Below are 27262 nucleotides of genomic sequence, written 5' to 3' on the forward strand. Positions count from 1 at the left end.
TTGGATTGGCTATAAATGTAACAGTACTCTGTACTGTTACATTTGATCGTTTTGAGTGAGTTCTTCTCCTCAATTCAATCCTTTCATCTTGTGCAACCAACCTTGGGGTATCAGGCTGAGGGGGAGTTTAGTTATGTAAGCATGCTTGTAATCTTTTGATTTTCATTGTAATCATTCAACTTAATGAGAAAGCATGTGTTTATCAAACTATTCTCTTCTTTGATTATGTTTAGGCCGGAGGGTGTGGGGGGCGCCACCCTCGCCAGCTCACCGCCTATAGCGCCCCCGGCGCTATACACCCACACCCCGGACATTAAGTCGGGGCGCTATAGACCCCTCGCCAACATGGTAACGGCATCATTTTGCGTGGATCGAGACAGAAAGGTCAATATGACCGTTTGTAAACGTTTAAAAAAAAATTAAACTTTTTATCTATTTATATATATATTACACCATACGATGATGGGCAGTTTAGGCGCAAAGAGATATTTCGTTAAAATTTCTAGTGATCTTGCGGGCGAGTTCCCTTTTTTCACGCAAAGAGAAAGTGCAAGTCACAAAGTTGGTTTCTCTGGAATACAAAAGTGTACAACAGCAATCAGGCAACTAGCGTATGGCACAGCGAGTGATGCGTGGGATGAATATTTAAGGATGTCGGCAAGAATGTGTCGTGACTCTCTTGAAAATTTCTGTGAAGGTAATTTTTTTGTTGACTATTCTTTCTTTAAGGTTATTATTTTTATTTACATATTATTATAATTTTTTTAACACTATTATTTATCTAAGGTTATTATTTTTATTTACATATTATTATAGGTGTTATCTCTCTGTACGGGAGACGCTACTTGCGGATGCCAACCGCCGCGGACGTTCCACTTCTATACGAGGCCCATCAGCGCATACACGGTTTTCCTGGGATGTTGGGGAGTCTTGATTGCACGCACTGGGATTGGGCGTCATGTCCAACCGCTTGGAAAGGGCAACATCATCGTGGTGACCACGATGGTCCCACCCTAATATTACAAGCGGTCGCTTCTCAAGATTTATGGATTTGGCATGCGTACTTTGGCATGGCCGGTGCGAACAATGACATCGCTGTTTTAATGTCCTCGAATCTTTTCGACGATGTCATAGACGGTGTTGCACCAAATACTTCGTTCTATGCAAACGACGTGGAGTATAAGTATGGGTACTATCTCACAGGCGGTATTTATCCCGAGTGGGCGACGTTGGTAAAAACTCTTTCGTGTCCAGATGATGAAAAAAGATTGTATTTCAAGAAAAAACAAGAGTCAGCAAGAAAGGATATCGAGCGGGCTTTCGGTGTATTAAAAAAGAGATGGTCTATCATCGCCCAGCCGTCGAGGATACTTGAAAAAAGAAAAATGAGAAACGTCATGTATACGTGCATCATTTTGCATAACATGATATTGGAGGATTCGGGTAGAGCGTTTTGTGGAGAAAGTTATGATGAAAGTATCCAACCGACGAACCCAATACTAACATACGCTGAAAAAGAAGCTATCCGATCGAAGGTACGAGACAGGAACACACACCATAACCTTCGAGCCGATCTGACCGAGCACCTATGGTTTTATCGTGAACAAGGAGGAGACGACGAAGACGACGAGTGACTTTTTTTTAAACTCTGGCATTGTATGGTTTTTATTTAAATTATGACATTTTATTTATATTATTTCAATTATGGCATTTTATTTAAAATATATAAATTATGTGGTATAAATTAATATATGAAAATTAAATGATTTTTAAAATAACAAATAATTAGGCAATGATGAGGGGGCTCCATTTCACACCCAGCAAATTAAATGGGGGGGTTATAAAGCCCCTTGGCTGATGTGGCGCCTAGGTGGCGCTGAGGTGTCCTTTATAATCCCCCAAGGAAGTTATCCCACACCCTCTAGCCTTATAGAGTTTGTATTCATTTCCGCTGCACTTTACATTGTTTTATATCCATTGATTTGTCAAATTCTTACAAACAAGTATAATCATGACAGCCTTCGATCCTAACAACCCGTGTGAACACTCCATCCACCCTAAAATGATAAACCTAAAAAAAATATTTGATATTAACAAGATTGCAAAATAAATTTTGGTCTAAACATGAAAATTCAAAATTTACTTTTAAGTTTCACATGTCCCTTCCACTCCATGCAAAACATGAAAGTTAACTGCAAGCTTGACAAGTACTGCTGAATGCTTATCATCATGTCAAGTCTAGAAGACATACGTTGACCATGTATTAGACTAAAAAAATAATTTTTTTCTATATATATTAGATTAGATCTAGATCTTAATTAGATAATAAATTTTATCATTTAAATAAAAAAATCGTCTTGAATATATATTAGACATAAATTTAATGAGTCTTAAAAATCAAACACCATAGTTACAAAAGAGTACGAAAGATTTATTGTTTGGTTAATGGTTATAATCTAAATTGATAAAATATATAGAAATCGAATAAAACAAAAGCTGATTTTTCTATGTTAAGCGTAGAAATGAAAATAGTCATTGATATCACTATAACAAATTATCAATAGTTTATATTGAAAAAAAGGTGATGAGAAGATCATAAAGAGTAGAAGTTACAAATTGGTTAAACGGAAAAAAAAATGTCTCACATGTTTGAGTTTTATTACTATTTTTTTAAAACTCAAAAAATATTTTTATATACTTTATATATTATATTTAATAACTATATACCGTAACTATAAATCTTGTACTTTTTAATCTGAGTATAACACATGTTTTTATTATTTTTAATCTGAGTATAACAATTACACATATATAACAATTTTGTTTTCTTAAGAGTAGAAGTTACAAATTGGTTAAACGGCAAAAAGAAAAAAATGTCTAAAATGTTTGAGTTTTTTTTACTATTTTTTTTAAACTCAAAAAAAAAAAAGTTATATACTTTATTATATTATTTTTAACTATATCCCATAACTATAAATCGTATTATTTTTAATTTGATTATAACATTGACACACACATATATAACAATTTTTTTTAAATATTAATACATGGTCGACTATAACTGCACCTCAGTTAGTTAAAATGGCGTGTTTAAAACATTTTCAACAATGCCCTCAAAATATAATAATCAGAGGCGTCTCTAAGAATTCACGTACCCTGTTCGAGATTGAAAAATATGTTATTTCGTAATATTTTATTATTATTTAAAAAATTAAAATTAGTATTGGGCTCAATAAAATAATGCTAAGTGGGCTAAATTCTAAACCATAAAAAATGATTTGTAAATGGGTCTATATCAGAATTGATATGTGTTTACTATTTAAAAAAAAACATATATTATATCAAAAAATATTTGAAATCGTGTGCCCATCGAAATTACGGACCTTGTGCGGAGGTCCTCCCCGCACACCATCATAATCGCCACTGATAATAATGCATCCAAAGTATTACGACTCGTATCAAATTACTTTGTACGCTTTGCATACAAAATAACTTTTAACACATGGATTAATCTATATAGGTATATAGGGGTGTGTATATATATTATAAAGACAAAGTTTCCATTTTGTAGGCCGGGTTCAGTGCATGAAAATTTAAAGAATGAATACTTTGGAAAGGTTTTTATATTTATTCGTGTGATATCACATGGTTAGTGACTTAAGCATTTGGCCTTTATTATAAGAATAATTATCAACAGTCACATGGTATGTGCCAACAAGTATTTGACATCAACGCTACGTTCTTTTAGTTTTTAATTAGATAGAAAATTAAGGAATCAATTAAAAAAGATATTAAGGAATAAAAAAAAGTCGTAGCTTTAATTAATATTTTTGTTTAAATAGTGATAGGAGTAGAATTTGGGGGTGTTCTCCTTTTGACTTCCTCACATTTTTGCTGGGGAGAATAAGAAGTGAAAACAAATAGTATAAGGATAAAGTATTAGTTTTTTTTTTTTTTTTTTTTTTTTTTTTTTTTCATAAATGGTTAATTTTAAAAAACAACTCTATGAACTATTTTTATCTTCAATTAGTTGATTAACTACAATATAGCCAAATATATAAGACAGAATTTTGTATATCCCCCTCTAAAGTTATAAAATATAATATTTATTTAAAACATAAGTTTTCAATTTAATATTTAGAATGCTTTCCAAGCATGATATAAGTATATGTGTGTCAATATAGGTGAATTATATTGAGAAATCTCACTCTAGTTAAAGAAACTTAAGAAATCTACTTGTGTGGACATAAAAATGTCACGTGTTACACTTTTTTGCAGTCAGCTTTTTTTAAATACTTTTTTTTTGTTAGAAGAGAGAGGAGAGAGAATGTGTGAATATGCTACATTTTTTTTAAACTTCATATGTTACACGTTTTATGGATTAATATAACAGCTTTTTCAAAATTTTTAAGTGTTACAATTTTCAGAATTTACAAAGGTTTTTAGTTTTGCAATGCACGAAACAATATGTTACATTTTTTAGTAAGTTTTTTTGTGTAACACTTACATACAGACATACACACTTTTGTGTCAGAGTGTAACAATTATGAAAAACACGTTTTGCAGGCTTTACCTTTATGTGAAAAAGTAAAATTTTTGTACTGATTTTGGGCAGGATCTAGAGAAAACACCCAAAAAGTGTGAAAACGGTGAGAACGATTTTGGTGTTGACATGTGGCATTGATGCTAACTTATACTAAAGGTAATATTGTCAAAAAAAAAAACCCATGCACATGTCACTCACATGCCAAAACCATGCACATGCATATTCCACCTTAAACTCTCGTAACTTTTCTATACGTGATTATTTAAAAAAAATACACCATAAAATCGAGTGTTTTATTATCTTTCCAATTAGTATACTATTGCTATACTTTTGAAATTAAGAAAATGACATGAACTAGGTGTTCAAATAAAACGCCATAAAAACACTCATTTCAGAAAAATGCCATGAAAATACCCAGTTGAAAACGCCATAAAATACCCAGTTCAAAAAAAGACCATGAAAAACTAAGTTGAAAACGCCATAAAAACACCTAGTTCAGAAAAACGCCATGAAAATACCCAGTTGAAAACACCATAAAACACATAGTTCAGAAAAAAAAAACCCATGAAAACCAAGTTGAAAACGCCATAAAAATACCCACTTCAGAAAAAACGCCATAAAAACACCCACTTCAGAAGAAAAACGGCATAAAAACACGCACTTCAGAAAAACGCCATAAAAACCCAGTTGAAAAAGCCATAAAGAAACAAAGTTCAAAACACCATAAAAAACACAGTTCATTTTTCCGAAAAATATATCAATAGTATACTCGTTGGAAAGATAAAAAACGCTGAGTTTTATAGTATAATTTTTTTAGAAAAATAATCACGTATAAAAAGTTATTTGCGTTTAAATATGATGTGGGAAAATGACATGTGATTAGCATGTGCACCTTTGTTTGGATCTTCCAATTTCACCCCTCCTGGTAGTTCTAAGGTTCCCATTATTTACAAAAATGTCACCGCATCATCTTAGCCACAAATTACAAAGATCTTATGACTGAAAATCGTTCTCACCGCTTTTACACATTTAGTTGTTTTCTCCTGAACTCACTTATATATATATATATATATATATATATATATATATATATATATATATATATATATATATATATATATATATTACAAGTTTAAGGAGAGATATACAAAATAGCCCAATGTATAATAGGTAAAAGGTCTCTAAAAGTATATTAATATATGCATATCTTTTTAGTTTTTTACATAGTCTATTAAAAGATAAAACTGCTAAATGTATATTTGGAAAACAACAATCATCTAGAAACTATTAAGGCTAAAGGGTGTGGGGATTATGGTTGGGACATGATTCCCACCTAAGAACATGAATGGAAGGCTACACCATCCCCTTGATTGATCCACCATGGTTTGCATGGATTAAACCATGGCAACCATGGTCCTCCCTTCCATTTTCAACAAATCATTTCCTTTTTGTTTAGACAAAGATAATAAATAAGGGACTAATGGTTTGGGTCATGACCATACCCTTAGGGTAGTGGTTTTGGATAGTGGATTAAAGATAAGTTACATGGCACTAACATGGAGGGTCATGACCACACCCTACAGCCTAAGTACGTCGAACTTGTTCCTTGTGAAGCATATCATATATATTATAAGGTTAGAGGGTGTGGGGGTCATGGTTGGGACATGATTCGTCATGTAGGAACATGAACGGAAGACTATACCGCCCCCTTGCATGATCCACTATGGTTTGCATGGATTAAACCATGTCAATTTTGGTCATCCTTTCCATTTTTAAAGAAATCATTTCCTTTTTCTTTAGACAAAGTTAAAGTAAAATAAATAAGGGGATATTGGTTTAGGTCATGACCACACTCTTAGGATATTGGTAAAATAAACAAAGGGAATATTGGTTTGGGTCATGACCACACTCTTAGGGTATTGGTTTTGGATGGTGTATTGGAGGTGGGTGACATGGCACTGACATGGAGGCTCATGACCGCACGCTATAGCCTAATGAATGTATAATTGAAGATACATTTTTAAGTTGATTAGACTGACTACGGATCATGTCAATGGAGGAATGGGTAACATATTGCGATTCCTTAACCAAAAAAACATGTAGATACCGATAAGATTTGGGAAGAGAAAACCGACTATTTTATCTTTTCAAGATTTTTGGACGAATGGGGGTGTTGTAATAACTAATAAGGATTATTCTAGGTTTTGGGAGGATGTTCGATGCAATATGGGTCGTCGACTTAAGGATCTCTTATTTTGTCTCTTCGCTCTATAATATAATTAAGAGTTAATTACATAGTTAGTCCCTGTGGTTTGCACAAAGTAACATACTTAGGTACTAATAGTTTAAAATCACATTCTAGGGTATTAACATTTCATTTTGTAACGTTTGGAGGTATTAACGTTATTTGTAGGTTTAAAATCATACTCTATTAGTACCTAAATATGTTATTTTGTGCAAACTACAAGGACTAACTATGTTAATACCCTAGAAGTTAATACCTTCAAATGTTACAAAATGAAAAGTTAATACCCTAGAATGTGATTTTAAACTATTAGTACCTAAGTATGTTATTTTGTGCAAACCACAGGGACTAACTATGTAATTAACTCTATAATTAATAAATATCATTGAAACTTCAGGGATCTTCATGGCGAGACCGACCTATCTATTACTAGCCAGGTAATTAACATCTAAACATGCATGCAAAATACCAACTAATCTCCATTCATGATTATAGTAAGTAATGTGTCATATCCATGAATAATATTACTACAAAATAGATGGGGATGTATCCGTTAGAGATTGGGTCCCATTGTTGATACTCTGTCGAGAAACATGGTGTGGGTAAATAATTTATCGACGTGTTACCAGCGAAGTTCGCCAAGGGATCATTGACATATTACCAACTACCATGTCAACGACGAAGCTGAAGAGATTAATCTTGACTTGAGCAAATAAATATCAAGACATGTTAAAGATAATTATGATGAATTATTTATTGTGTCTTGTATATTTAAATTGGTCATAATTGTTAGTTGAATTAGATAGGTTTATCTAGTTGCTTTATTTATTTACATTATTGGGTTAGCACTAGAATGATTTTAGTATAAATAAATGGTTAGGGTTATTGTATTGGTGCTCTCTCATTGATAAATAATAAAAAGAGTCAAACAGTTCGTTCAATCTCGTGTTTTTTCTATTCGATCAAGGGTCTGATTTCCAATAGAAGCAAGGGCACATTTTATGACAGATCACAATGACGTTTTACCAATGGCTACTTAGCGACATATTATAGATGAGAATATATTAGGATGGTTTATCAGCAACTGTGTTGCTCATTCACCGACAGAATTTCCATCGTAAACTCGTTGGGAATTACGACTTGTGGGTAATTGAGATAATATAAAGAAAGAAGATACATAACTAAGAAACATATGGATTAGGGTATGTAATTTTGAAATTCACATGCTTATGTGTTGTTGGAGAAAATCTAATATGGAACTTTAGCTTTACTAATCACCGACATATTCGTGAGGGAACATCTATAGGAAAACTTTCTCCAACGACAGGCACATGATAAGCCTGTTGGACAATTTTAAATCTTGTCTTTAGTATCATTGATAAATTACCAGGAAATTGACCTCATAAAATAATTTCCATAAGCAATGGTTGAATTTGAACTTACTCGCTTCGGAGGTCACTCGCCTGTATAACAATGAAAGCCTTGGTTTCCATGGTGATGAAACAATCCCAAATTCATGATGATTATAAACATAAGTATATCATCAACTCAATCATATTATCAAAACCCACTTCATAATCTACTTGTTAATCACTTATAAGAAGTCTCACATCAATTATTTCATAATTTCATTATATCTAACGAAATTAAGCATGCATATACACTCAGTTTCATCTTTGGATCATAATCCAACAATCTAATTGCAAGTATTCTACTTATCTCAAGCACCAATCTAGGTTTTTAAACATACCTCATGATCCCCTTGTCTAGGTGATCGATAATTCATGTTCATGCACGAATTTGAGGCCCGAATTCCCTTTCAATTTGATGATCTTTATTGAACAAGGTTTTGCCCTTGTTGCTCTCTGGTGATCGACATACATACACACACACACCAAGTGTGTTTATTATGTTTTTACTTTCCCTTTTAATAACTCAACTTTTCAGTTTTCCCTTTTTGGTCTCTCATGTTTGAGATTTTAGTTATAATTGGATATCATCCGATATTTATTATTAACAATGCAAATAATCAACTAGGTTAATTATTTCTAGTTGCCTACTTCCCGTTAATTATCAATACACATGATAATTCAATTTACTAAGTTCGGGGATGCTACAACCCGACCTAGATCATGTACTGATAGTCTCGGGCCTTTTATAAACTTTATTCAAAAAGACATTCATCTATCTTTTATTTAGCATTAGGTTTATTTAATTAAATCCTAATGTTTACCGGGTTAGCTTTTACCAATAACGGTATTTTACACGCTCTTAGATATTCACATGGTTTAATTACCAAACCCGTGTTTGGGCGTTACAGGCATAGGCTGCCATGTGTCCAGCATAGGTCTGACACGTGGCGCGAGGTCGTGACACGTGTCCCTGGCCGCCTTTTTAGCCCAATCGCGTGTTTTTTTTATTTTCGTGCTGATACTTATCACATATGTTCGGGTCTTGATCCTAAATGGTTCGGTTTATAATTACGAGTTTAGTAAGGGTATTTTTGTGCGGGTTGGTTCATCAACCATCAAGTTTTCTTAACCATTAAGTTTTCTGATTGAGTATACAAGTTTCGTCACGCACATTTGGGGTTTTGATTACGGGTTGTCGTCGGGAATATTTTTGAGGGTTGTTACAGTTATAATGTTTACACATGTAAGAATCACTTGCCTACAATTAGATTTTAGTGAGATATTTAAACTTAAATAAAATTAGGTATAAATGACACAAATGGTACTTGGAAATAAAAATAGAGTAATGACATAAATGGTCCTTTTAAAATGGAAGGATATTTTAGTCATTATATTGAGAAAATTAACTAAGTTTGGTGTTAGTACCTAAATGTGTTAGAAAATTGAAACAACGAAACCTGAACATGTTAAAAAAAGTTAGTACCTAAAGGCGAAACTAGCTATAAACCACAGGGCCCATCTGTGTAATTAACTCTATTAAATATGATCTTTTATTAGGGATTTGACCCATTATCTACTATGGATTTCTTGATTTGCTGTTATATGCTCAAGAGTAGTAGGAATGTATCAAACCAAGTCCTTGCACATCGAGTATACCACCTCTCCGTGCAAAGCAAGAACTTAACCAAAACCACATTTCTAACTCCTTTCCAAGTTGTTAACGTGTTTTTTATAAAGACGTAAAGACACGAATGCTTGAATCAACAAACACAAAGTGATAAATGGATTAAATTAAGCTCACTTCAATATAACAAAAGCATATTTAAAGACATTAACACAAATATAGAGTCAAAAACTAAGGAATTAAAAAGATATTATTGGTTCATCTTCACCAAGTGATGCAAGAAATTTAGCCAAGAATAGCCATAATGATGAACACCATCAAGCTTGTATTAATAAACATGTTAAATAACAAGGTTGAATTGTTATATATGTAAGTCCTTACGATCTTGGATCCTAAGACAAATCAAAACTCTATTACAAGATGGAAACGGTGGTGGATGGCGGTGGTGAGTGATAGAGAATGGATGCCAAAGGATGGTTCAAATGGAGGCCTTGAAACTCTATTTATAGGCTGGTCTAAAGGTGAGACACGGCCTCGTGCTTAGTGAGGCACGGTCCCTTGCCCTGTGGCAACTGTAAGAGTTGACTTTTGCAATTTTGTCCGTTTGTGACAATTGTAACAACTATCTTTTGAGTGAGACACGACCTTGTGCCTAGTGAGACACGACCCCGTATCTCACTTTTAATCACTTTTCAACTTTTTCTGGTTGAGTTACCCAAGATTCATATATTATGGTCCCCTGTAATTCATTTCCTAGTCTGAGATATACTTCTGTTGAGTTTTTGCGCTTTTTTCGTGCCACGCCGTCATCTTCTTTCTTTTGTCTTAAATTGAAGGAGAGGCAAGGGGCGTGTTAAACTTTGTGGGGGAGGATGGGCCATTTCTTCTTCACTTGGTGGAGACTCGGGCCGTGTGGTTGACATTTTCAGCTTTGACTTTTGTGACAAAAGGAAATTTAACTTTGTATAAGAAGCACAGGGGCATGTGAAGGCACGCCCCAAGTCAACCTTGTGAGGTCCATTGTTCTTTTGTCTTTACTTGGTCTGGTTTTGTCCTTTCTTGAGAAATCTAGCACGGGGGCGTGTGAGGAATGGCATGAGGGCTTGTCTCTTAACTATCTTCTTGCAAAACCGTGTTTTTTTGGCACAAATTAGCTTCTTTTATAATTTCATGGATTTTGCACCTAAAAATTAAAAGTAAACAAATAATTGACTTATTTATAAAAATCATACAAGTAAACTACCGAAAACGCGACCCGACTGACATAAAAACATGATGGGTTTTGCACATATAAGTTTTCTAGTAGTGTATAAGGTCGATATGATACGTCTTGTTTGGTTATAAAAGCCAACCAATTAGTAAGATTAATGATGAGAGTAAGCTAAAGCTATCCTAATTGCAAATCAAATTAAAACACATAGAAATACAAAATAATCTGAGTCATATTGTAGAGATGAAAACCACACAATCGCTTCTAATTTATGTTTGTTTGACTGTTGTAGACTTGGTGTTTGATAAAGTTATTTAATTGATTACATATACGGATTATTTAACTTAACTCTACACTTTTTCATGCACTATCTCACAAAGTCATCTTATCTTAAACCAACGAATAGTCGAACATCGTCATTTCATCAGAACTTCACTGAATCGTTGGGCCTGGGCTGCTGCAAACAGAAGATTCAGAGACGTGAACAAGAACAACATCGATTAGAGACGCGGCAAGAACATCGATCAGAAGATTCAAAACTCAAAAGGTCCGTTCGTCGGTTTAGTGTTAATTTTTAAACTGTTAGTCTGTTAATTGTTGTTAACATCAGAACCATATTGCTTGTATCCGCGTAGGACGTATCGTATTGAATTGACTATTGAGTATTGTCCTATATTGGTAGATCGCGGTAATCTGCAAATAACAATGTAAATTGTATATTAATCATACTAGACAGTTACTATGAAGAGTTGATCCAACAATTTGCTATGAAGAATGTAAGGAGGGCTGCACGAATCACTGGTTAACTATTAACTTATTAGTTATTACGACATGTAACTCATTAGAATACTATGATTTCGTCATTATCATAATTGCATTGTTTGTCAAATACTACAATTTTTGTCATTTTTCGTAATTATATTATTCATCATTAAAGCATATGGGCACATTTTTCGAACTTGAACAGGGTACGTGAATTCTCAGAGACGCCACTGACTAGCGTTATTAGCATGTTAAGAGAATGCCAACCAATTTGTCTCTAAACTGAAATAAACAATAACACGAATATGCTTATGAATCCATTTTGCATAAATTTATATCATTTCAAGTGTTTAGTACAATCGAATAAAACAATAAAGTTATAACATAGTTTTGATCACCACAAATCTATATTATTTATGTTATGTTGAATATTTGATATCAAGGTGCATTGATCCATCTTCAACCATCTATGTATGCACCTATGGTTTTAGAGTTATTTAGGACTTGATAGACCCTAAGCCGGATCTAAAGCAACCACGTCAAAATTTCAAAGATATCGTAGCCCCATGTAGCTTTTAACCCTAAAGTACGCTTTTTATGGCATCCCAACATTGAGATACGATTATAGGGCATGGCATTATGATCCTTTATTCATCTTAGGCATACATATCCTTGTTTTCATTAGTGGTGCACATATGATTCAAATTAGATCAAACCCAAAATTTATAGAAATCATAATACAATATTAGACCGATATAGGGTGAGTTGTCTCAGTTTTTCTGGGTTGGGTTGGTCACGAGTTGGGCAAGGACCATATATGAATTTCTTAAGCTAAGATATTTTGTATGTTGCATCATCGAGTTACAAAATACGTACAACCCCAAGATAAGACAAGCCAAACATAATCTAAATGTTTCTGTTAAAATATAAAGTGTATATCCTCTAATTCATATCTCAAACATATTATTATTATTGGGCTTTACATATATTGTTATTTGGGCTGTTATGTTTGTTACTTTGGGCTGTTAAGTTGTTAACAGGTTGTTATGGGCTGAAGGTCTATCAGAGCATGTTATGAAAGTATGAGGGTGGAAAGTGTAACTTGGTTATACAGCTGGTTATATAATAGAAGAGAGAGAAGGTCACAATTATTGATTGAAGATTTTTCTTAGGGTTTCACTTTCACTTTCGTTCTTTCTATGTATCTTGTACTTGTTCATCCGGTGTTGAAGTTCTTCATCTGGTGTTGAGATCTCAGTGTTGAGATCATTGTTGTCACAGAGATTTGTTAATCTCTTTGTCTGTATCCTTTATATTTTCTGGTTGTATTTTGTTTAGAGTTTAACCGATTATTTCAGTCTGTTGAACATTTGCTTTGTACTGTTAACGATCTCATAATCTTGAGATCTAGGGTTTTGGTTGGGTTCTTTTAGGGTTGGATAATCAATAAAGATTTTGTCATAAGTTTTGTCACTATTTCTGGTGTATTTGTGTATTTCTGGTGTTCTTGGTTTAGATCTATACCATTTTACATGGTATCAAAGCATCTCAGGCTCTGTATCACAGATCTAAGTCTTCCGCTGTTAGATCTATTTGTTTTTTGTATTAATCTGTTGTTTGTTTTTGTAGATCTGTAGTCTTACTGATCTTGGGAAGTGTGACGGTGTGGATCTTGGTATTGTTCTTCTCGAGCTTGATTGGTGAAGGCTGTGTTGGTCTCTGAAACCCTAGAAGGATTCAGAGCAAACTGACCAGTTTATTTTGTTTTCTTTGTATGAACTGTAACCCTAGAAGGTTACAGTATTCATATTGCTTGGAGTTATTTGCACCCACTGTGAGATTGCTCTTCTCTCCTGTTTAGTTTTTCTTTGTTGATTGGTTTAGTTGAAGTCTAGGTAGTGAGGATCGGCACCCTTGTTTGTTTGTTTGGATTTGGTTATTATCTGTTTTTTTTCTTGTTATCTCTTTGTTATTTGCTGTTGTTACATTGGGTTGTATCTTAGTGGTTGGCTCCTGTATTAAGACCTGTCCAGGCACTATAAGTGATGAACCTGGAATCTGGACACTGATACAGCTTCGCCTTAGGGTATTTTGTATATTCATCTTGATCATTATCTGTTGTTGGTTGTTTTTTGTTTGTGTGTCTGTTTGTTGCTTGTCCTGTGTGTAATCATTACTGTACCTGAGTCGGATGCTAGTACATCTCAGACTTTGATAAGTAAATTAGATGTTGGAGATCCATTATATCTTCATCCTAGTGGCTATAGTGCTTTGACTATTGTTAGTGTTAAGTTGAAGGGTACTGAAAACTATTCTGTATAGTCTACTTCTATGAAATTGGCTTTAGAAGCCAAGAATAAATTTGGTTTTGTTAATGGAAAATGTGAAAGATCCACTGAGGATCAAGTGCTTGCTAATCAGTGGGATAGGTGTAACTCTGTGGTGTTAACTTGGCTGTTAAATTCTGTATCTGAGGAACTGTTTTTAGGTCAAGTGTTCTCTACACTTGCTTCAGAGGTTTGGGAGGATTTAAAAGAAACCTATGACAAGATAGATGGTTCTGTGGTTTATGATTTATATAAAAAAACAAATTGTATCTCTCAATATGGTTCAACTGTGGCTGACTATTATAATAGACTGACCACTATATGGAAACGGTTTGATGCTATGCTCATACTGCCCACATGTTCTTGTAAGGCAGCTAAAGACTATAATGATTTTTCAATGTTAATCAAGTTAATGCAGTTTCTTATGGGATTAGATGATGTTTATCAACCAGTAAGAACAAATCTGTTAACCAGAGAAGTATTTCCATCTGTCAAGGTTACTTTTTCTGTGGTTTCTAGGGAGGAATCACATAGGATGTCTAGTAGTGGGTCAAAAGGTCAGAATGTATCTTTTGTATCTAAATCAAATCAATCTTTTGAGTCTAAAAGGAAAGCACCTAATCAAAGAGGACCTAATCCTAGTTTAAAATGTACACACTGCAATATGATAGGTCACACAGTTGATAGATGTTTTGAGTTAATTGGTTATCCTCCAAATTTTAAAAGAAGATCTAATACTATATCTGGTAAAACAACATTAACTGGTAAATCAAATGCTACTGTTGGGTCTTCTGCTAGTACATCTACTTCTGGTTTACCTTTTACATCTGAGCAGATAGCAAAGTTGTTAAGTTTAGTTGGTGAAAAATCTGCTAATGTGTCTACTACTGATGTGTAATCAACAAGTGTAGGAGGTGAGTCTTATACTATTAATAATTGTGTTAGTTGTTCTAGTTCTATGTTTTTTGGAGGTGTTTTTAGTTGGATTGTTGACTCTGGGGCAAGTCAACACATGGTGAATAGTGATAAAGACATGTTTAACATAGTTGATGTGTCTGAATTTGATCTTAAAGTTGGTCATCCAAATGGAACTAGTGTTAAGGTTTTAAAAATTGGTAACATCAAACTAATGAATAACATTATCTTAAAAGATGTGTTTTATGTCCTAGGGTATCATGTCAATCTGTTGTATGTTCATAGATTAGCCAAAGATAATAACATTAATGTGGTGTTTAATGAAAATAGTTGTGTGTTACAGGATTCCAAATCAAAGAAAATCTTGGTGACTGGTAGTCAAGATAGTGGTCTATATTTTGTAGGTAAAGATGGTAATTCTGTGAATGTTTGTTATAATAGCTTTGTTAAATCTAGTTTGTGGCATAGCAGATTCTGTCATCCACCTGATCAAGTTCTAACTGTGTTAAAAGAGAGTTTTGATGTTAAAACCATTGAACATGGACCTTGTGATGTTTGCCATAGGGCTAAACAAGTTAGGGTTCCTTTTCCTCTACGTGAGCATAAAACAAAAGCTGTAGGAGAACTAATTCATTTAGATTTATAGGGTCCATACAAAGTAACTAGTTATGAGGGGTTCAAATATTTCTTAACCATTGTTGATGATTTTTCAAGAACTGTTTGGTGTTATTTGTTGTCAAGTAAAACTGAAGTTTTTGAAAATTTATGTGATTTTTATGAACTCATTCTAACTCAGTTTGAGAAAAAGATAAAAATTATTAGAAGTGATAATGGAACTGAGTTTGTAAATGGTCAAATGAGTCTGTTTTGTAAAAATAAAGGCATATTACATCAAACGTCTTGTTCCTATACACCACAACAAAATGGTGTGGTGGAAAGGAAACATAGACATCTCTTAAACACAGCTAGAGCTTTAATGTTTCAGAGTAATTTGCCTCTTAAATACTGGTCTGATTGTATTTTAACTGCTGTTTACTTAATCAACAGGTTGCCCTCTTCTTTGTTAAATGGTAGGAGTCCTTATGAAGTTGTTTATGGTTTTAAGCCCTCATTAAATCATTTAAGTAACTTTGGATGTCTTTATTTTAGTACTATTTTGTCTGAATCTGATAAATTTGCTTATCATGCTGATAAGTGTGTTCTCATTGGTTATTCTAATGTTAAAAAGGGATACAAATTGCTGAGTTTGGAAAATAGAAAAGTATTTTTTTCTAGAGATGTAAAATTTTATGAAAACGTATATCCTTTTAAATCTAATTTGGTTAATAATCAAGAAGTGTCTAATAAAACTGATTTAAATCATATAAATTTTTTTGATTTTACTGAAACAAATTTGTCTGAAGTTCCTGCAAGTCCCAATGATGAAGAGGGTACAACTGGTGCTCAAGATCACTACAGTGATGATCAGCAGCCATTGTCACCCTCTACATCTGCCACTGTTCCAAATGTTGAAGAAATTCAACCTGAAAAAGAACAGTTAGGTAGTAGTAATTCGGGTAACAATGGCGGGGCAGAGGACACTGTAGGATCAAATGATGAGACCAACCTATCCGAGGGAAAATCTGTTAGGAAATCTTCTAGAAAAGTGTCATTTCCAAAAAGATTTGATGAGTTTGTAGTTGAAGGAAAGGTCAAGTATGGCATTGAGTAAGTTGTTAACTATTCTAATTTGTCTGTTGATAATTTTTGTTTGATTGCTTCCTTGAATAAATCTGTTGAGCCTAGTACATATGTTGAGGCTGTTAAAGATCCTAGGTGGATAGAAGCAATGAATAGTGAAATGGAAGCACTTCATAGGAATAATACTTGGAAAATTGTAGATTTGCCGAAAGGTAGAAAACCCATTGGGTGTAAATGGGTATATAAAATAAAATATAAGGCAAATGGAGAAGTAGAAAGGTATAAAGCTAGGCTAGTTGCTAAAGGATTTAATCAGAGAGAGGGTATTGATTTTGGTGAAACTTTTTCACATGTGGTTAAAATGGTTACTGTTAGAGTTATATTAAAACGTGCTGTAAATAGAGGTTGGCCTTTATACCAGCTTGATGTAAATAACGCATTTCTGTATGGTTCTTTGTCTGAAGATGTTTATATGACTCTACCTCAGGGCTACTTTGATAATGAAAAAAATAAAGTGTGTAAGCTTGTTAAGTCTCTTTATGGACTTAAACAAGCCCCTAGGAAATGGAATGAGGAATTAACTTCTGTGTTGCTTGATATGGGTTTTGTTCAAAGTTTGTGTGATCACTCTTTGTTTGTTTTGTGCAAAAGTGATGTGTTAGTTGTTTTATAGGTATATGTTGATGATATTGTGATAACTGGAAATAGTTCTTCTGAAATCACAAGAGTTAAAAGAAGTTTAAGTGAAAGTTTTAAAATTAAAGACTTAGGAATACTTAAGTATTTTCTTGGTATAGAAGTTTTATATTCCGATGGGTCAATTTGTTTGTCCCAAAGAAAGTATTGTCTAGAACTTCTCAATGAGTTTGGGTACCTAGGGTGCAAACCAGTTGGTACACCAATCGAACAGTCCCATGTTATTACTAGTAAAACTGACAAAGATAAAAGGTTTTTAGAAAATGTAAATGGTTTTCAAAAGTTAATTGGTAAGTTGATATACTTATCTTTAACTCGCCCAGATATAGGTTATGTTGTACAGTTCTTGAGTCAATATATGCACAAACCTTGTCAGTCACATCTAGATATTGCTTTAAGATTGTTAAGATACTTAAAGCAAAGTCCAGGTAGGGGTGTTATGTTCAGGAAAATAGGTAATTTCGATTTGTCATGATTTGTTGATTCGGATTGGGCAAAGTGTACTATGACTAGAAAATCTGTCACTGGTTTCGGAATATTTCTTGGAGGTACACCTGTATCTTGGAAAATCAAGAAACAAGGTTTTGTTTCGAGATCTACTGCTGAGGCTGAGTACAGGGCAATGTGCTCAGCTACTTGTGAGGTGATGTGGATTAAGAACATTTTGTCTGAACTAAATATAAGCTGTACTTTGCCTATAACACTATTTTGTGATAGCAAATCTGTTATTTCTATCTCTCTAAATCCTGTCTTCCATGAAAGAACAAAAAAATTTGAGTTAGACTTGCATTTTTTGAGAGAAAAAATTGCAAGTGGCATTATTGACCCACAAAAAATTGCTTCTGGTGATCAGATAGCAGACATTTTTACTAAAGGCCTAAGTGTTGTTCAACATGATGTTTTGTTTGAAAAGTTGGGATTGTTTAATATGTTTGTTGTATGAATTATAGGGGGGGGGGTGTTAAAATATAAAGTGTATATCCTCTAATTCATATCTCAAACATATTATTATTATTGGGCTTTACATATATTGTTATTTGGGCTGTTATGTTTGTTACTTTGGGCTGTTAAGTTGTTAATAGGTTGTTATGGGCTGAAGGTCTATCAGAGCATGTTATGAAAGTATGAGGGTGGAAAGTGTAACTTGGTTATACAGCTGGTTATATAATAGAAGAGAGAGAAGGTCACAATTATTGATTGAAGATTATTCTTAGGGTTTCACTTTCACTTTCGTTCTTTCTCTGTATCTTGTACTTGTTCATCCGGTGTTGAAGTTCTTCATCTGGTGTTGAGATCTCAGTGTTGAGATCATTGTTGTCACAGAGATTTGTTAATCTCTTTGTCTGTATCCTTTGTATTTTCTGGTTGTATTTTGTTTAGAGTTCAACAGATTATTTCAATCTGTTGAACATTTGCTTTGTATTGTTAACGATCTCATAATCTTGAGATCTAGGGTTTTGGTTGGGTTCTTTTAGGGTTGGATAATCAATAAAGATTTTGTCATAAGTTTTGTCACTATTTCTAGTGTATTTGTGTGACAACCCGACTTCTTGAGGTTAGTATTATTCTATTCCCCGACTCCCGCGTTGTATTTACATATCCTAGATCCTTGTGTTAGTGGGTATATGTGCAAACTTGTATTTGTTTATGGGTAACGTATTGGAATATTTGAGTTATACTAAGACATCTTTCAACCCAAGATCATTCGACCGAAGGATCCTGGAACCGAAAGATCGAACCTTCGAAGGATCCAACCTTCGAGGGATCACGAAGCATAAGAATCAACTTTCGATAACCTTCGATCCGAAAGTTCATCTTTCGAAGATCCTTCGAGCCAAGGCCCAGTCTTTCGACTAAAGGCCTTAACCTTCGGCCCAGGCCCAAAACCTTACGTATATTAAACGACAGTTACGTAGTAATGCACAGAACCAATCGAAATTCCAAACCCTAGTTCCCTCTTGTGCGACGGCAGCAGATTTCAGGATCCCTTTCCTCTTTCGATACATTGATAATCTCGGTTAGTCTTGTATCTACTAATCGTTGTGTTTATGAAGTTTACGTTAAACGATTATGTTGTCTTGAATTGTTAGTTGGGGTAATACCATTGATAGTTGAAAGATGATTGTGTTCAATTATGATTGCTTATGACATGATACTAATTAGTCGAATTGGTGTATGATGATTTCTTGTTATCTTGAGTTGATGATTGACACACAACCGACCGAAGGACATACTTGTTGTTTTGTGTTACAAATTCTGATAAGATGAATGTGTATGTGGATTAGGTCATTAGACATTATGCGTAAAATCTTGGTGACTAGTTAGCATGGATGTTGGTTTCGATTAAGGTCTTGTTTTGTTAGACGGTATAACATAAACTGCTGGGTTAAACGGGTTAGATCTGGATACATGTTTACGGTGATGCTTGATGCTCAATTAGGGTTTGTGCCGTAACTGTTCGTTGAATGAAAACTGCTGTGATTGAATGATAACCGTAGTATCGAAAGATAACTGTTGATCGAAACATTGTTGATGATCGAAAGATAACTGTGTTAGTCGAAACATATCTGTTGTACTCGAAACATATCTGTTGTGCTCGAAAGATAGCTGTGTTTGTCGAAAGATAGGTCATGTGTCGAATGATATCTGATATGTCGAATGATGATGTGTCGAAAGATGGTTGTTGTGTAAAACAGAAACATGAACCGAAAGATAATACTTGTGTACACTAGTTTGTGATCAATGTGAAACGATATGTGATGTGCTTGTATACAACTGACTGTTAAATGTAAATATCATAGGGCTTGGTAAATCACCGTGGTTAAACGAATAATTAATTCTACCGAGCAATCCCAGGTGAGTTCACTACATTCGAGCATGCGTCCCAGTGGTTGGGGACAGTCAGTGGGTATCCCATGGGGGGGTTGAGTCTTGGGTAAAAACGGGTATATTGGTTAATATTCTCACCTATCATCTTATGTAAGTCCCTCATCGGGTATTAGTTAGTAGCGCTACTTAGGTTTGGCACCCTCACCCCGTGCCTGTAGAGGACGGAGGTGAACTAATGACCCAGTCTGGCCCAGTACTAGATAGGAGTACGTGGGAAGGGCAGTCCGTGAGCCGTCTGTGTTTGGAAATGAGATATTAACAATATTACTTGCATTGGGTATTAAACTGTTTTACATACACCGAGTAACAAACGTTTTCTAAAACTGTGAACTCGCCAGCTTTGTCTGATACGTGTGTTACATGCTCGCAGGTCCCTAGGTACTGAGGAAGCAGGAACTTGCTGGCTGGAGGGTGTGAGTGGTCATGGTTGCTTGATGGATTTATTATTAGACATTTATTTACTATGATTGATTGGATAACATTTATATTACGATACATTAACGCTTCCGCTAAACTTATGGTTTTTGATTAACTTATGTTGAGATTTCAGTATCTTTAAATAATGAAGTTTTATTTCATACTTGTGTTTCAATGTAATCGGTGGCTCATTGCTAGTCGTCACACGCCTAGCAGGGACACTCCCTAGATGGTAATTTTGGGGGTGTGACAGTTTGGTATCAGAGCCACTGGTTATAGTGAATTGGTTTTAAAAGTGTTTTCTAAAACCAGACTATAACTGAACTGATACGACATACTGATACGACATGGACCATGACACTCAACTCCAGGCAGCAAGGTTCGTCTCTTATTTACTATTGTATAGCATAGCTAGTACATACTCATGATTGGTATCACACTCGAACGCACATATGATGTTACAATATGAATTACTATGCTACCTGTCCATACTATGTGTTTTAAGAGTAGGACTCTTCTTGTGTTTACATGATCTATGTTGTGATATCGACGGTCGTACTGCATGGATTAGGGGAAACCTTCTAACATGAGTAGGGAGGAACTGAGATAAGCATGCAAATCAGGTTATTATTATGGGTGCACACATAATAACAACGTGGGGTGCATGTGAGTCCCAGTAAATCTCGACAAGTGTGAAAAAGGAATCCCGCGTTGTTAGTCAATGTTGTGTTAGAACCTCAAAAACTGTGAATACTATAGCAATACTTGACATCTGTTTGAAATAGTCTGTTAATTCGTTACCTCTCCCCATACTTATAGAATCATGAACGGACGTGGTGGAGGTCGTCGTGGTGGACGTAATGGAGGCCGCGGTGGTGGGCGTGGCGAAATTCATATGACCCAAGCAGAGCTAGAAGCATTACTCAACGCCCAGGTGGCTGCAGCCTTGGCAGCTTATCAGGCTGGTATGACATGTACCAGACATTCCTTTCCTTTGAGTCGTGAACTCGAATCTTACTTGTTGGTTTATTTTCTCTCGTTAATAGGTCAGCCGGCGCCACAAAACCAGCCTCACCCCCCGGTCTGCACTTTTAAAACTTTCATGGATTGCAAGCCACCGACCTTCAGTGGCACTGAAGGGGCTGTGGGACTTATACGCTGGTTCGAAAAGGCGGAGTCAGTGTTTGCGATATGTAACTGCCCAGCTGGGGATAGGGTAAAGTTTGCTGCAGGCACGCTTCTGGATGGTGCCTTGACCTGGTGGAATGCCCAGGTCCAACTGCTAGGGATTGAGGCGGCGAACGCCACTACGTGGGAGGATTTCAAAGAACTGATGAGAGAGGAATACTGTCCTCGAGATGAAATAGCGAAGTTAGAGAATGAGTACTATCATCTGACAATGGTGGGGTCTGAAATCGAGGCGTATGTGAAGCGGTCGTATGAGTTAGCTGATTTGTGTCCGAACTTGTCCTGGCCCATGCCACGAAGAATCGAGTTGTTCATTAAGGGGTTACCCCCACGAGTGAAGGGTTTGGTCACTGCCGCAAACCTCAACAACCTGACCCAGATCGTTCGTTTGGCGCATAAAATCACTGATCAGGAGGTGGAGAGCGGGGATCTACCACCGCGTATTTCTACTACCACTGCTACTACTACCGCTACTACAGCTACTACTCCTGCCATAGACAGCAAGCGTAAGTGGAACGATACCGACAAGGGGTCCAACTCAGCACAGCCTCAGAAGAAGGCAGATACTGGCAACACCCGCAGTTTCAGTCAGATGGCATCAGTGAATCAGAACTCGAGCAACAGATCAGGGCAGGGATCATATGCAGGGAAGTTACCCTTGTGCAACAAGTGTGATTTTCATCACAAGGGGCAGTGTACTCGGGTTTGTCATCGGTGTAATCGACCGGGGCACAAGGCCAAGGATTGTAGGGCCGCACTTCCAGCTCAGCAGCAGCCAGCGCAGCAGACGGGTAGGCAACAGTCTCAGCAAGCTCAGGGTACTCAGAGGGGGTGTTATCAGTGTGGGGCTGAGGGGCACTTCAAACGAGACTGCCCTCAGCTAAGACAGAACACAGGGGGTGGTAACGGGAACAACAATACAGGGAACAACGGGGGTAATGTTGCGCGTGGGCGCGGGTTTGTGCTGGGAGCTGGGGAAGCGCGGAACGACGGCAACGTGGTTACTGGTACGTTTTCGATAAACGGTGTTATTGCTTCTATTTTATTTGATTCTGGTGCCGACTGGAGTTACGTGTCTTTAGAGTTTAGTTCCCAGTTAGGATTAAGTCCTACGCTCCTCGTAATGAAACACATAGTAGAAATCGCAAATGGTAAAACAATCGAAGCTACGCATGTTCTATTTGGGTGTAAAATCGATCTTCTGGGTTAAGCCTTCGACATTGACTTGATTCCTATTGCTCTTGGAAGCTTCGACGTGATTGTTGGTATGGACTGGTTGTCCAAGTACCAAGCGGAGATTCTCTGTAAGGAGAAGATCATACGTGTTCCCCTTCCCAGTGGAGAATTTCTATCAGTTCAGGGTCATCGCAGCGGGACCCCAGTCAGTATTGTGTCGGCAATGAAGGCCCAGAAGTATTTGCGTAAGGGCTATCCTGCTATATTAGCTCTTGTTACCGATTCATCGTCTGATGAAAGGAAGATCGAGGATCTTCCAGTTGTTCGGGAATATCCTGATGTATTTCCTGAGGAACTCCCTGGGTTACCTCCACATCGTCAGGTGGAATTCCAGATTGATCTTGCCCCAGCGGCAGCCCCAGTTGCTCGTGCTCCTTATCGTCTTGCGCCAGGAGAACTGCAGGAATTATCAAACCAGCTCCAAGAGCTGTTGGATAGGGGTTTCATCCGACCTAGCTCTTCCCCCTGGGGAGCCCCAGTCTTATTTGTGAAGAAGAAGGACGGGTCCTTACGAATGTGTATAGATTATCGCGAGCTTAACAAAATGACGATCAAAAACCGATATCCTTTGCCTCGTATTGACGACCTATTTGACCAGTTGCAAGGGTCAAGTTTTTACTCCAAGATCGACTTAAGGTCGGGTTACCACCAAGTACGAGTCCGAGAGGAAGACGTTCCCAAAACCGCGTTTCGGACGCGATACGGTCACTACGAGTTCTTGGTTATGCCATTCGGATTAACCAACGCACCAGCGGTCTTCATGGACCTCATGAACCGAGTGTGCAAACCATACCTTGATGACTTCGTTATCGTTTTTATTGACGACATCTTAATCTACTCCAAGAACAAGGAGGATCACGAACGGCATCTACGCATTATCCTAGAGCTCCTGAGGAGGGAGCAGTTGTACGCGAAATTTTCAAAGTGCGATTTTTGGATTCGGGAGGTACATTTTCTGGGGCATATAATTAACGAGATGGGCATACATGTGGATCCTGCCAAGATTGACGCCATTAGAAATTGGGCGGCACCAAGGAACCCTTCGGAGGTGCGACAATTTCTCGGTCTAGCAGGATATTATCGTCGTTTCATTCAGAACTTCTCAAAGATTGCACAGCCCCTCACCTTGTTAACACAGAAGAAAGTAGTTTATTCTTGGGGGACGAAGCAGGAGGATGCTTTCCAGCTTTTGAAACAAAGGTTATGCAACGCGCCAATCTTATCTCTACCAGATGGTACTGAGGATTTTGTAGTTTATTGTGATGCTTCGATTCAGGGTCTCGGTTGCGTGTTGATGCAACGCGAGAAGGTGATAGCCTACGCCTCTCGACAATTGAAGGTTCACGAGAAAAACTATACGACACACGACTTGGAGTTAGGAGCAGTGGTGTTTGCACTGAAGATTTGGAGGCACTATTTATACGGTACGAAATGCACCATCTATACCGACCATAAGAGCCTTCAGCACATCTTTGACCAGAAAGAATTAAATATGCGACAGCGTCGTTGGGTAGAGCTGTTCAACGATTACGAGTGTGCCATCAAATACCACCCAGGTAAAGCTAACGTGGTAGCTGATGCACTCAGCCGCAAAGAGACAAAGCCTAAACGTGTTCGCGCACTACAACTCACTATTCATTCCAACCTTCCTGATAAGATTCGTACGGCTCAGACTGAGGCACTGAAGGAAGAGAACATCGAAGCTGAGGGTTTGCGCGGTATGGAAAAGCAGCTTGAGCAGAAATCTGATGGTATCTACTACTTCATGGAAAGAATATGGGTTCCTCTGTTTGATGATCTTAGAGAACTTGTGATGGATGAAGCACACAAGTCACGATATTCTGTTCACCCGGGGTCAGACAAAATGTATCACGATCTTAAGGTTATGTATTGGTGGCCGAATATGAAAGCCCTCATCGCCACATACGTGAGTAAATGCTTAACTTGTGCTAGAGTTAAAGCAGAACACCAGAAGCCTTCGGGTCTACTACAGCAGCCAGAAATACCTAAGTGGAAATGGGAACAGATCGCTATGGATTTCGTTACTGGATTACCGCGGACTCAGGCTGGAAACGATACTATATGGGTAATTGTTGATCGACTCACGAAATCGGCACACTTTATAGCAATTAAGGAAACAGATAAGTTTTCGCAACTAGCAGCAGTGTACCTTAAGGAGGTGGTTGCTAGGCACGGAGTGCCAACTTCTATCATCTCGGATCGAGATCCGCGTTTTACTTCTGAACTATGGCAGTCTATGCATAAATTGTTCGGTTCGAAACTCGACATGAGCACTGCTTACCACCCACAGACGGATGGTCAGAGTGAGCGCACTATTCAGACGCTTGAAGACATGCTGCGGGCATGTGTAATCGATTTTGGGAAAGGGTGGGAGAAACACTTGCCGTTAATAGAGTTCTCCTACAACAACAGCTACCACACAAGTATTCAGGCAGCCCCGTTTGAGGCGTTGTATGGGCGGAAATGTCGTTCTCCTCTCTGCTGGGCAGAAGTAGGTGACAGTCAACTCACAGGTCCTGAATTCGTTCTGGAAGCTTCACAAAGTATAGCTCGGATCAGGGAACGCATGGCAGCAGCGCGTGATCGTCAGAAAAGTTATGCTAACAAGCGTAGGAAGCCTTTGGAGTTCGAAGTTAATGATCGAGTCATGTTGAAAGTTTCACCGTGGAAGGGTGTTGTACGCTTCGGGAAGCGTGGCAAGCTTAATCCACGTTACGTTGGGCCATTCAAAATTCTAGAGCGAATCGGCAAGGTCGCTTACAGGCTCGAGTTACCTGCGGAATTAGGCAATGTGCACGATGTGTTTCACGTTTCCCAACTAAAGAAGTGTATGGTTGATGAGACACTAGTTGTGCCATTTCAAGAGCTCAAGTTGGATGACAAGCTGCAGTTTGTTGAAGAGCCTATTGAAATCATGGATCGGGAGGTCAAGGTGCGTAAGCACAGTCGAATTCCGATTGTTAGAGTTCGTTGGAATTCAAGGCGTGGACCGGAGTTCACGTGGGAACGCGAGGATCAGATGAAACTAAAGTACCCTCACCTTTTTCCCAAAGACAAGGCAGAGTCAAGCAAAACTAGTGAATCTCGGGACGAGATTCCCTTTCAAGTTGGGGATGATGTAACACCTGGGGAAAATCCGCAACAATCTTGAATTGTCACTTCACTCTCTCGTACCTATTTGCTAAATTTCGGGACGAAATTCTTTCAAGTTGGGGATGATGTGACAACCCGACTTCTTGAGGTTAGTATTATTCTATTCCCCGACTCCCGCGTTGTATTTACATATCCTAGATCCTTGTGTTAGTGGGTATATGTGCAAACTTGTATTTGTTTATGGGTAACGTATTGGAATATTTGAGTTATACTAAGACATCTTTCAACCCAAGATCATTCGACCGAAGGATCCTGGAACCGAAAGATCGAACCTTCGAAGGATCCAACCTTCGAGGGATCACGAAGCATAAGAATCAACTTTCGATAACCTTCGATCCGAAAGTTCATCTTTCGAAGATCCTTCGAGCCAAGGCCCAGTCTTTCGACTAAAGGCCTTAACCTTCGGCCCAGGCCCAAAACCTTACGTATATTAAACGACAGTTACGTAGTAATGCACAGAACCAATCGAAATTCCAAACCCTAGTTCCCTCTTGTGCGACGGCAGCAGATTTCAGGATCCCTTTCCTCTTTCGATACATTGATAATCTCGGTTAGTCTTGTATCTACTAATCGTTGTGTTTATGAAGTTTACGTTAAACGATTATGTTGTCTTGAATTGTTAGTTGGGGTAATACCATTGATAGTTGAAAGATGATTGTGTTCAATTATGATTGCTTATGACATGATACTAATTAGTCGAATTGGTGTATGATGATTTCTTGTTATCTTGAGTTGATGATTGACACACAACCGACCGAAGGACATACTTGTTGTTTTGTGTTACAAATTCTGATAAGATGAATGTGTATGTGGATTAGGTCGTTAGACATTATGCGTAAAATCTTGGTGACTAGTTAGCATGGATGTTGGTTTCGATTAAGGTCTTGTTTTGTTAAACGGTATAACATAAACTGCTGGGTTAAACGGGTTAGATCTGGATA

General features: G+C 36.9%; 1 protein-coding gene across 1 annotated transcript; it reads left to right on the forward strand.

Annotated features, from left to right (window-relative positions):
• The first annotated feature begins 462 nt into the window (after positions 1-462).
• LOC110870404 (protein ALP1-like) lies at positions 463-13503 on the forward strand. Its single transcript, XM_022119587.1, has 3 exons — positions 463-697; positions 817-1535; positions 13429-13503. The coding sequence occupies exons 1-3, from the start codon at positions 463-465 to the stop codon at positions 13501-13503; spliced, it is 1029 nt and encodes a 342-aa protein (XP_021975279.1).
• The last annotated feature ends 13759 nt before the right edge of the window (positions 13504-27262 follow it).

This window comes from Helianthus annuus, chromosome 8 (assembly GCF_002127325.2).
Source record: "Helianthus annuus cultivar XRQ/B chromosome 8, HanXRQr2.0-SUNRISE, whole genome shotgun sequence".
Lineage (NCBI taxonomy): Eukaryota > Viridiplantae > Streptophyta > Magnoliopsida > Asterales > Asteraceae > Helianthus > Helianthus annuus.

What these genes read in the sequence shown, in the direction of transcription:
- LOC110870404 (XM_022119587.1), top strand. Translation starts at nt 463, where the DNA reads ATGGGCAGTTTAGGCGCAAAGAGATATTTCGTTAAAATTTCTAGTGAT. An exon ending in TCTTGAAAATTTCTGTGAAG is followed by an intron (nt 698 to 816) that starts GTAATTTTTTTG and finishes ATATTATTATAG; the next exon opens with GTGTTATCTCTCTGTACGGG. An exon ending in AAGAAGCTATCCGATCGAAG is followed by an intron (nt 1,536 to 13,428) that starts GTACGAGACAGG and finishes TTGTTTTTGTAG; the next exon opens with ATCTGTAGTCTTACTGATCT.